The following is an 11,821-nucleotide window of genomic DNA, read 5'->3' as shown; positions in this document are numbered from 1 at the left end:
CGGTCAGCAGCGACTCCTGCAGCGAAGGAGGGTGGCGCCCGCGGCGGCGGCTCCGGCTGTCCCGCGGCGAAAGGCGCGACGGTGGGCGGCTCCCGCAGTGAAGGAGCGACGGGCGGCGGACGGCGCGGGGAGGAGCAAGAGGGGGCGAGAGGTTGTGCGGAGGGGGCGAGAGATCGTGCGTACAAGTTTTTTAAAGGGCGCGGCTGGTTAGCGATCGATTAAGGGTGGGTTAGCGATCGATTAAGGGCGTGGTTGGTAGCGTTAAACACAGAAGGATTAAAAAGCCATTAGATTTGGATGATGAATGGATGTGATTGTTTGGATCTGCCCCTCTCTTTCTTTTATGGTAGTAGTAGATTATACTCAACAGCCTCCACCACTGCCGCCATGCTTGTTGTTGTAGTGGCCACCGACGCCGCTATTGTTGTAGCTGCTGCCGCCGTTGTTGTTGTAGCCGCTGTTGCCACCGCCGTTGTTGCTGCCTCCGCTGCTGGAGCCCCTGCCGCTGGACTTGGGGCGGCCACCGCCACCACGGTAACCCTTGGAGGGCCCTTGTCGGCGATGTGATGGGTGAGGAAGCTCTGATACCATGTTGGATTTGGTGGAAGCGTCTCAACACCCATACATGGGTGCCCGCGTAGTATTTATTGATAGATCGAGACTTTGGGTCTCGTAGTATTATTGAGGGCTACGGTTGTTGAACCGTGAGGATGAATACATGGAGGGATAGAGAGATAGAAAAATAAATGAAATATATCTCTAACTACTTCTGATTCCACAACTGCCTGATTCTATACGTGAGAGACAAGCTCAAGGCTGTCATGTCACGTGGTACAAAATATCTCCAACATATAGAACCAATAGCCTGCAGAAAAAGGAAATGCAATCTTGAATTATTGGTTGTCATATGACCACAGTTTGCCTGGATTGGTTCAATCCAGCCCCAATCTGTTGACGTATAATATGCTGCCTAGTCTCTTCCATCAGATCGGTCTTTTGGTTGCATTGGCTAGAGCATGTACTTCTACATGGTATCAGAGCCAAGAGGTCTTGAGTTCAAGACCCGGCTGGCACAATTAAATTGCAGCCCACTTTCGGTCCACGTTTAGGCCTGAGGGAGCCACACGTGAGGGGGAGTGTTGACGTATAATGTGCTGCCTAGTCTCTTCCATCAGATTGGTCTTTTGGTTGCATTGGCTAGAGCATGTACTTCTACACAATCTAATACGAATATTTATATCTTATTGTTTGAGCTTAGGAAATGAAAACATACCACATACAACAAACTTTAGTCTGCTGTCAAATCCAGTAAGCTCATTTGCCAAATGAACAATCTAGATCTACTTTTTGGGTGCATTAATCCTCAGAGTATCTCCAGCAATGCCCCTAGTCAGGCCCCCAAATCAGTTTTTGAGGCCGGAGGAAAAAAATAACTATCCAAACACCGAAATAGCCCCCCCCCCCCTTCCCAAGCATCCAGTCCTTGTGTCAGGTTAATTAAATCCAATCGGGATAAAAGATTTTGCCCCCATCTAGCCTGTAGGGACTATTGCTAGAGATGTTTGTCACGTTGTACATATCTTTTTTTCTCAGTTAGGTCTCATGTTTTCTACTTTTCATCAGGCTTTCAAGTCCAAATCCAAGGACTTATATTGGTTCAGGGAAGGTTGCTGAAATTAGGAGTGCAGTTCAGGCCCTTGATATTGAGACTATAATTTTCGATGATGAGTTGTCTGCTGGGTGAGCTCACATCAGACTCAACGTGTTTATTTTATCTACTGAAGCTATTGCAATCAAAGAACTGTTTTGTGTTGAAATGAGAAAAATATTACTCTCTCCGTTTGGAAATGTGATGTGTACTTTGACTATTGAATATCAAACTCTGGCTAACAATTATGATCCAGTAATATGTGGGTTTGTTACACACAATTGATATCATTGGACTTGTATTCAAAAGTACCTTTTATGACTGAACGTTGTAACGATTCAAAAATGCTGTACAAGAATTATAAGGTTAGATTTCAAACTTTGCACGGTCAAACTCTGCCCTGCATTTCCAAACGAAGGGAATACCACTCTATCTTTTGTTCGGTTTGCAATTTACGGTATGTTTGGTTGCTGCCCAATTTTATCCCACCAAAATTATGGTAGGATATGTTACTTCGACTCTTGCTTGGTTGGTCGCCAAGATCTTGGTTGCCTATGGAATCTCGCCAACTTTTCTCACACTCTTTTCATAAATCTTGCCAACTTTTGGGCCAATAAATGGTCAAGGAATTAGCAAATTGTTGGCCAATTTTGGTAGGGCATTGTTATGGCATGAACCAAACATACCCTTAGAGTGCCTCTGTTTATCTTCACTTCTGCGCCCCGAGGTTAAACACAAAGAAAAAAAAAGAGAAGTCTAGTTATCTTTGTTAAGCTTCATGCACTAGCCAATCCACGCACTTCAACACCCCTCTCACGTGTGACGCGGGAAGTCAACTCGTGAATAGACCAAGTGGTACGACTCAAGAGGCCTATACATGGAGAGAGAGGGGACAACAACAATTTTTGGACATATTACGAAATCTAAGACTTGAACTCAAGACCTTAGGCTCTGATACCATGTTAAGCTTCATGCACTAGCCAACGTAATCAAAAGTCCAAACTGATGGAAAGGGCTAGGAAATCCACATATACACTTCAACAATCTTGTCCTGAGAGTTTATTCCTTGATTATTTGCTCAATTTTAAACAGACAGCTGCGTAACTTGGAGAAGTCCTTTGGTGGAGGTGTTCGAGTCTGTGACCGGACTGCTCTTATTCTGGACATTTTTAATCAAAGGGCAGTGACACATGAAGCTGCTCTGCAGGTAAACATAACAAATAGGTGTTAAGCGGTCCTTTAAGGTATTCTGTGACTGCTGCACTAAGTGATCCTATAAGATATTTTCTGAGGTTATGACTTCTCACCAATATTCGGATAACATGGAAAATGATCTTTTCAATACACTACTGGTGTAGTAGTGTATGTCCCTTGCCCCCTTTACATTTATGAATGCTGAGTGGGTATGCTGGGCTGTTAGGTTGCCATAAGGTAAAACATTTCTCTGGCATACTATCTTGAAGACGAAGTTGTACCAGCTCATCACCGTTTTGATGACATGATATTTGGAACTATATTGCTATTTGTGAACATCTGAAGTTATGTGCATAACTCTGTATCATCATCAGACTAAATTTCTACATAAACATTTAATGTGCGGACTTAATTGAGATATCTTTACAGTGGAAAGTAACTTCATTTGCTTTGGAATTGATGCACAAGTCCGATGTTTCCTTTTTAGGTCACCCTGGCACAAATGGAATATCAACTTCCTAGGTTGACAAAACTGTGGACTCACCTTGAGCGGCAGTCGGGAGGCCAAGTCAAGGGTATGGGTGAGAAACAAATTGAAGTTGACAAGCGCATCTTGAGAACACAAGTAATATTCTTGTTCTTACAGTTAGATAATTTATATGCGAACTGCCAAATACGAAACCACCAAGGTTCAAAATACTCCAATGCTTTAAGGACATTTAATTGTTCAATAGAGGAATAATGTTCTTATTCTGTACCTTTTTTTTGTGCCATGGAATCTGATCTCATCTTTTACTAGTTAAGATCTTCTCTATCATGTAAATTGTATCAGGGTGTGTATACAGTTCAATATATGTAACCAGAACATAGCCCGAGATGCTCCATTTCTTGTTTATTAAGTAGTTCGAGCAATGTAATATGTGTGACTTCATCATTTTGTAACCACCTATTGCCCATTTGTTAATTACATGTCACTTTCACCATTGTTGTGTAGAAGAAATGATGATTTGTAGCCATTTACTAGTTACGCACGAGTTCCTCGTGTTAATGTCTGAGAAACTTGTATATAATTTTGTTACTTCCTCCGTCCGAAAAAGCTTGTCCCAAGCTTGTCCCTTAAATGGATGTATCTAGCACTAACATGATGCTAGATACATCCATTTGAGGGACAAGCTTTTTCGGACGGAGGAAATACTTACTCTAGTTGCACTTCCTGTTCTTTTTCTGGAATTGATGATTTTCGAACCTAAGTATCTTCTGTAGATAAGCACTTTGAGGAAGGAATTGGAGTCTGTCCGAAAACATCGAAAGCTTTATCGCAACCGTCGACGGTCGGTGCCTATTCCTGTTGTTTCTCTGGTATAACCATGGAATTTTTGTTGAGTCTAATAGGAAGGTCCTTTTAATTATTAGTTATTAATAGATAAAGTTTCCAAAAAAATCAGGTGGGATATACAAATGCTGGAAAAAGTACACTCTTGAACCGCTTAACTGGAGCTGATGTGCTCGCTGAGGATAAATTATTTGCCACACTAGACCCAACAACACGGAGGGTGTTGGTATGTTGCTAAGAAACTGACATCTCAAGGAAACTTAGATATATGACACTTTTAAGTGTCCGTGCAAGGTACGACGTCTAATCAGTGCATGGACCACTTTGCAGATGAAGAGCGGCACTGAGTTCCTCCTAACAGATACTGTCGGGTTCATTCAGAAGCTACCCACTATGCTGGTATGCTTTCTAGACATCACCTTCGTGAACAAGCTTTATTGTGGCCCTCCTCCCCTTTATGATCTTCTGAGCATTAACTATTGGTGCTTGTCCAGGTGGCAGCATTTAGAGCAACACTGGAGGAGATATCAGAATCATCAATTATTGTTCATCTTGCAGATATCAGGTGTGCAACTAAAATACTCCCTCTGTCCCGGAATATAAAAACGTTTTTGACACTATGCTAGTGTTAAAAACGTTCTTATATTTTGGGACGGAGGGAGTACAAAAGATATTCTCATCATTATGATTCAATTCAATGCATCTATTTAGGTATCATAGTGTTTGTGTCATGTGTGTTCCAGCCATCCATTAGCTCAACAACAGATAGGTGCTGTTGACAAAGTACTGAAAGAGCTGGATATAGACTCGGTTCCGAAGTTGGTTGTGTGGAATAAGGTTCGTTGTTAGGAGTGACCTATACTGACAACAATCTAATCGCTTTAAGCTAATTTCAAGTGTTAGTACATGTCAAATTTTAAGCTTCCAGCTTGTGTTTGCTCTAAATTTTTTTTCGAGCCAGGCATAACCCCTTTCCATTACTTAGCATAACGGAAATACAAATAGTTTTAAGAGTTCAAAAGGAGACCTAGAAAGGGGAAGCGAGCTCAAAGCACCACTGGGAAACCCACAATGAGCACTCGTCATCGAGCAGCTCACCATGGGGCGAAAACCCAACGACACCCTAAAACCAGCCGACTAACTCTAACCAGGAGAATTCCAACAAGTTTTAGGAGGGTTACTCCAGACATAAACCATGAGCCCACGCAGGGGCGAAAGGACTATTTTTCCAGATATAGTTAAGCACTCACGCAGGAGCAAACGAACTATCTATCAGCAGCAAACGCTTCAGCTCTCAGTTTGAGGTTCCCCTCGGCGCTGCACAGATCCGCATCATGTTCGATGCATTGGTCCTCAGCATCTTGGCTCCGCGCTCCATCATCAAACCTGCCCAGTAGGTAAGAAAACCACATGCAGAGTAAACCACATCAAAAGGCGACCTCATCTGTTTAGACTCAAAGGTAACATTGTTACGATTAATCCACATCGCCCAACATAAACCTGCTAGACCAAAGGTATAAAATTTCTCCCCATCAGGTAAAAACATGTAAGCCCATGAATAGTACTGCCAAATGTTACTTGGACACAGATCCGTGCCCAGTACACAGCCTACAGTCCTCCAGAGGACTCTGGCCACATGGCAAGTGAAGAAGAGATGCTGGGATGTTTCTCTCTCCGCACAGAAGGAGCAGGTAGGATTTCCCAGCCACTTTCGTCTACTCATCACATCTCTAGTTAGGATAGCGTCCTGAAACAGTTGCCAAAGGAAAATTTGAATTTTAAGGGGAATTTTTGCTTTCCATATCCACTTGTAGTTTGCCCCCGCCACATTTCTTTCCAAATATTCATAAACAGATTTCGTAGTAAACCTACTTTTCTTCCCCAAGGTCCAGACCACTTGGTCGGCTTCGCCAGTCATCGGCCAAGTCCCCACTATAGATTTGATATTATTCCATTGCTCAAGCATGGGAGGGTGGAGTTGCCTTCTAAAAAAGTTTTTTTCCTCCACCCCTTCCCTGAACTTAGCAACCGTGATATCCTGATCATTGCAAATATCATAAATCATAGGAAACTGCAACTGGAGGGGAGGTTCATTGCCAACTGGATCAACCCACAGTCTAGCAAGATCTCCAGATTGTAAATTCACTTTTCTGCCAGCCAGGTAGTAATCTTTAGTTTTCATGATTGCTTTCCAGATTGGCGAGTCATTGAATTTAGTTTTGACAGAGGTCACCGTGTCTTGCTTAAAGTACTTGGCCCGGATCACATCCTGCCATAGCCCTTGTTTAGTTTCCAGCTTCCACCACCACTTGGTGAGGAGGCTTAAATTCTGTTTATGAAGATCCTTGACTCCCAGTCCCCCTTTCTCTTTGGATCTACAAATTCTATTCCATCTCACTAGATGGTATCGTTTACGCCCCTCATGTTCTTGCCAAAAGAACCGCTTACGGTGTTTATCCAGTTTCTCAATCACCCCTTTAGGAAGAAGGAACATAGACATATAGTAAAAGACAATGCTAGTTAATGAGGAATTGAGAAGGATGAGCCTCCCACCCGAAGATGCTGCATTACCAATCCAGGATTCACAGCATTTAAGGAACCTCTCATCCATAAAATCCCAGTCTATGCTACGCAAAGAAGAGAAACTGACTGGGACTCCCAAGTATTTCATTGGAAAATGTCCAATACTACAATTAAAGAGATCAGCATAAAAGGAAAGGGTACTATCATCTCCACCGACACAGAGGATTTCGCTTTTCATAAAATTGATCTTCAGTCCTGACATAAGTTCAAACAGGTACAATAGAAGCTTCAGATTCACCGCCGCTTCCTTATCATGTTCAAAACATATTACAGTGTCATCTGCATATTGCAGGATAGCCACACCCCCCTCAATCAAGTCAGGTGATAAGCCCGTCGGCATTTTCTCTTTTTGTGCATTAAGAACCATTTTCGAGAGTGTCTCTACAGCCAGGTTAAAAAGGAAAGGAGAATGGGGATCGCCTTGCCGGACCCCCTTGTGACTTTGGAAATACGCACCTGTTTCATTGTTCAGTTTAATGCTCACCGTGCCATTATGTAGGATTCGTTCGCTCCATCCACACCAGGTTGCCCCAAAGCCACGATTACGATGACATTCTAGCAGGAAGTCCTAGTTTATCTTATCGTATGCTTTTTCAAAGTCCAATTTTAATACAATCCCACATTTTTTCTTTTGATGAGTGTGATGCAACACCTCATGTAGCCAATTCTTTTATATTTCTATGCTTGATAATCGTGGCACATGTCGTAGCCAATTCTGCAAGGAAATCATTTTTTCTCTCTTTTTGGGCTGCCCCATATACCACCACTAGGGTCCACACACATTTGAGGTTCACATCAAAGACAGTAGTCTGCATAAGGAATTCACCCCCCGACCAGGAAATAATCTCCAAGGTTTCTCTCCTAGTCCCACACAATATGCCTCCAGACTTACCAATCGAAGGGATCCAGTTCCAATTGAACTTATCAAGAGGGTCAATTTTTCTAAGGAGTTTAGGGGTGAAATTCTTCTTCTTAGTTTCCTGGATACCAAGGAAGTCCAGGGAATGATCTTTTATTATATCAGCGAAGCAGGTAGTCATCCCTTTCTTACCTGCTCCCCTGCAGTTCCAAAATATACCGTTCATTTTTTCTTTTTGACACCCCCCTGCCTGGTGTTTCTACTAGGAAGCAGAGTAGATCCACCGGCAACATTTTGCATGGAAGCCCCCCCTTTTTGACTTCTAGTGCAAGGTCTAGCTATCACCACATTAATCTTTCTCTCTCTTTTCTTCCTAGATCGGACCACAACAAAGTTATCATTATCCACATCACTATTATCCTCCCAGTTCATATTAAGAGGAGTCTGGTCCCCTTTTGCATTAGTTAATACCAAATGTCCCCCACCCACATCAGGTTGAGTCTGTTTGTCCTTAACAGTTTCCACATTTCTACATTTTTCTAATTCTCTAATGATATCAACATTAGTAAAATCAGCATCTGGGATGTTTACTCCCATTTTCACAGCTCTGAGAATAAGTTCAGGATTAGATAGCGTATCAAAAGAGTTGGGGACTCAAGGAGTACCTTCGATGTCTCTCTTTTTTGCAGCTGCCCTGGCCTTTTCGTCAACCCTCTCCATCTTGTTCTGTGCATTCCTCAGACTGAACCGAAGATTTTCTTCAGTGACCGGGGGAGGAGCAGGGATCATTTCAATATCCCCCTCCATATCAGGAAACTCCACTCTATATTCATTATTTTTGGCCGTCTTGGCCTCCCCAACCACCTTCTCAACCTGCTGATTTTTTTTCACAATATCAGAGTAAGATTTTTTGTTTTTTTGCATACTTATAACAGCAGAATTTTCATTTTGTTCTCTTACTTTTTCATCCATTGTCTCTTGATTGAAGGAATCTAAAAACAAGGTCGTGTGTTGTGACTCATCAGATTCCACACTCTCCTGCGACTCCCGAATAGGGTCCTGTTTTTCCCCCTGGGGAATGCAGGGAGATTTCCCTCCAAGCCCAGTGGAAAAACTACCCAGGTTAGCTCCAGGAGTCGACAGCAAGGAATTTTTCATCTCCATATTTTTTTCACCAGGATTAGAGGAAGCTTGAACAACTTTTTTCTCTCTATTAGGATCCCTCACCAGAATCTGATCCACTTCAGAAAAGAAATCATAAAAATGATCACCAAGCACAGCCTCTGCGACTGCAGGAATCTCCTCCACATTTCTACAACCAATCCGGACCCTGACAGATGCCGGACGGTGCAAGGTAGCAGCATCTACTTCCAAAGGAACACCCACCAGCGAGGCAACATAAGCTAGATTCCTATTACTCCTTTTGTCCAGAGGGATATTGCTAATTTTGACCCAAGCTATTTCCATAACCCCTTTAGCCCCAACAGCAGATGACCATTTAGTAACATGAATAACAGCCCCGCTAGTTTTAAGAGTGATTTTCCCCACATAGCAAATTTGGGCCACTGCTCGAGGATTAGGAAAGCGCACTACAAAGGTTCCTGGTCCTATTGCATGAGCTGAACAGCGCCAATCAGTAGCTAAGTAAGCAGATAAATCAAGTTCCATTTGTCTAGTAGATGTTTCTCCCTCTACAATCGTGACCACAATGTTATTAGCCCTCTCTTTAAGCTGGTTGGCGGAGCAAGCGTCATGAATATAGTAAAACCCTTGCCCTTTGCCCTGGAACGCACACATCGGTGCCACACATTCCCATGGCAGAAATTCAGTACAAACAGAAGCAAGGTGTCCTAATTTGCCGCATCTTTCACAATATGCTTGAGGGCATAGAATAGGAGGATGTTCATAAGACTTGCAAATGGGGCAGGCAATGGATTTTTTGGACGGAGACACCTGAGCAGGGTTTTGTATTCCCTGTATGTGGCGCCGAGGTGAAGCAGATTGATGCCCGGTGGAGATGCCGCCAGATTTGGACTATTCCTTGGCCTTCTGCACCCAGATCCCGCCGTCTTGGTCGCGATGCTTGGGCGCCGCCGCCTCGTCCCACCGTGAGGCGCCCTCCGAGGCCGGCGCGATTGTGGAGGATGTAGAGTTGGTGTGGCCGCTTCCCTCGTCCCGCTTCCATGAGAACTTGCTGCGGTCGCCTCCGCGACCGTTGCCACGGCCAGGTTGTCGCCCTCCTCCGCGGTTCGCATGTCCCGCTCCGCCCCCTCCACGGTTCCCACGCCCCACCTCGGTCGCCATGGGAGGTGGTACCTTAGCGGCCGCGACCTCCGCAAAGGATCTGGGATCCCCTCCGACCTTGCCCTTCCACCACTCGAACGACTCCGAATTTCTCGATCTAGGGTTTTTCTCCGCCGCCCAGAAGTGGGAGAGTGAATCCTCTAGGTCAAGGATCGGGCGAGGCGGGGGCTTTATACCAGTGTTTCCCACCTGCCGATGGGGATGGATGGCCGGATCAGCTCCCACGTGGCTTGCATCCGCCATTGGCGGGCGGTGAGTGGGGCTTGGGTCCGTTTCGCCTGGACTTGGCCCACGCACACGCAGCCCCGTGCCCTTCCCGTGTACCGCATTGCCACGTCCCTCGCCCCGCGCCTCCTTCGTCGGCGTAGCGCTCGCCGCCGGTAGTCGATCTCGAATCTTCGCGAAATGACACGGGAAGGAAACAATCTCGCCGATGTCGACGATTTCCCCCGAACGGAGAAACCGTGCGTCCACCGTAACTCCGCGCCTGTTCGAGAGAACGAGGCGGAGAGCGTCTCGCCGTAGCGTGAGCACGCCGTCGGAGAAGGAGACTGTGCGTGTGATGAGATCGGCGGCGAAGGAAACCCGCCATCGCATATCCTGTTCGTCGCCAGTCGTGTTGCTACTCGAGCACGCCATATCTCTGATGTTGTCACACCCTGCAGTCAATGGCAGCTGCTGCTAGTCATCCTCCCACTCGTTTCCCTATAAAATGTTATTTTGGTGCACCAAGACATTGATAATTAAATTAGTAAATACCTAAGATCTGGATAAATAGTATTTTGAATTGCTGTTAATTAATATGTTTCTGAATTGACCGAAGTAAGTTGTATGGCATGCAGATTGACAATACCGATAACCCATTGAGAGTGAAGGAGGAAGCCGAGAAACAAGGGATAATCTGCATATCCGCCATGAATGGTGATGGTTTGGAAGAGTTCTGCAATGCAATCCAAGCAAAGTTGAAAGTATGAGCTGTTTCGGTTCTGGACTTTTGAGGCATGTGGTGCATCTTTAATTTATCTGAGGTGAATCACGCCTATGTATGTGTCTTGTGCAGGACTCACTGGTGCCCATAGAAGCTTTTGTTCCGTATGACAAAGGAGATCTGTTAAATGACATACATAAGGTTGGAATGGTTGAGAAAACGGTGAGTGTCCTGTTTGCTCATTGAAAGCAAAACATCAACTCATTTTTTTAAATACGGAGTACCCCGCTATGAAGTCAATCCAAACCCAGCATGTAAATTTCATAAACTACAAAAAAGGAGGACGCAAACTTTGAGATTTTTATGACCTGGCGCAATCAATCTTACCTGCAGGAGTACATGGAAAATGGCACGTTGATAAAAGCACATGTGCCTCTACCTCTTGCAAGGCTTCTCACGCCGTTGCGGCAGCAGGTGGCTGCTCCTCTATGATCATCCCTTTTCCAGCTCGAGTCCATCATCGGCCGTCATATGGTTTTTGTTGGCGGGCGACGTACAAAGTTTAGTAGGAGAGATTATCTTGTTTCCCACTTGACCTTTGTAGGGCAGCAAGTACACAGTTTTCGCAACAATAACAAGTACACAGTTTTTTTTCCTCAAATGATAACACCCATAAGTGTGGGCGTTTGCAACTTGGTCCAAACGCATCCGCTGCGGTTGGATGCTGTTGCACGAATCTCACAGCAGAGAGAGGGGGGTTCGTGTGCCACATCATCCCATGGGGGTGTGCGGGCGTTAGAGAACTCGCCCGAACGCCTGCAACCGCGGCTGGATTAGCGCGATTGCCACCCTCGCTGTGCGGGAGGTTGCCACATCGCCCGAACAACCCACGAACGCCACCTTCGCCCCCCATTTCACTCCGTCTCGCGTATTCACTCACAGTCTTCTCTCATTCCATATCTCACCCCTCTC

General features: G+C 45.0%; 1 protein-coding gene across 10 annotated transcripts in view; it reads left to right on the top strand.

Annotated features, from left to right (window-relative positions):
* Positions 1 to 11,525, top strand: part of LOC119285830 (GTPase HflX-like) — a 24,906-nt gene extending 13,381 nt beyond the window's left edge. The window contains exons 3-13 of one of the 10 annotated variants that reach the window (XM_037565156.1): positions 1,624 to 1,740; positions 2,741 to 2,855; positions 3,330 to 3,467; positions 4,106 to 4,201; positions 4,288 to 4,401; positions 4,506 to 4,574; positions 4,670 to 4,740; positions 8,643 to 8,739; positions 10,764 to 10,889; positions 10,982 to 11,071; positions 11,243 to 11,525. In XM_037565156.1, coding sequence (XP_037421053.1) covers positions 1,624 to 1,740; positions 2,741 to 2,855; positions 3,330 to 3,467; positions 4,106 to 4,201; positions 4,288 to 4,401; positions 4,506 to 4,574; positions 4,670 to 4,740; positions 8,643 to 8,739; positions 10,764 to 10,889; positions 10,982 to 11,071; positions 11,243 to 11,341 — 1,132 coding nt within the window. In that variant the 3' untranslated portion in view covers positions 11,342 to 11,525. Of the gene's footprint in view, positions 1 to 1,623; positions 1,741 to 2,740; positions 2,856 to 3,329; positions 3,468 to 4,105; positions 4,202 to 4,287; positions 4,402 to 4,505; positions 4,575 to 4,669; positions 4,741 to 4,918; positions 5,013 to 8,306; positions 8,518 to 8,605; positions 8,740 to 8,834; positions 8,972 to 10,763; positions 10,890 to 10,981; positions 11,072 to 11,242 lie in introns of those variants that run through there. The other 9 variants (XM_037565157.1, XM_037565155.1, XM_037565159.1 and 6 more) reach the window with 9 other exon arrangements.
* The last annotated feature ends 296 nt before the right edge of the window (positions 11,526 to 11,821 follow it).

The sequence above is a fragment of the Triticum dicoccoides genome, chromosome 4A, assembly GCF_002162155.2.
Source record: "Triticum dicoccoides isolate Atlit2015 ecotype Zavitan chromosome 4A, WEW_v2.0, whole genome shotgun sequence".
Taxonomy (NCBI): domain Eukaryota; kingdom Viridiplantae; phylum Streptophyta; class Magnoliopsida; order Poales; family Poaceae; genus Triticum; species Triticum dicoccoides.
The sequence above is the reverse complement of the archived record's forward strand: the minus strand, read 5'-3'. Positions and strand labels throughout refer to the sequence as shown.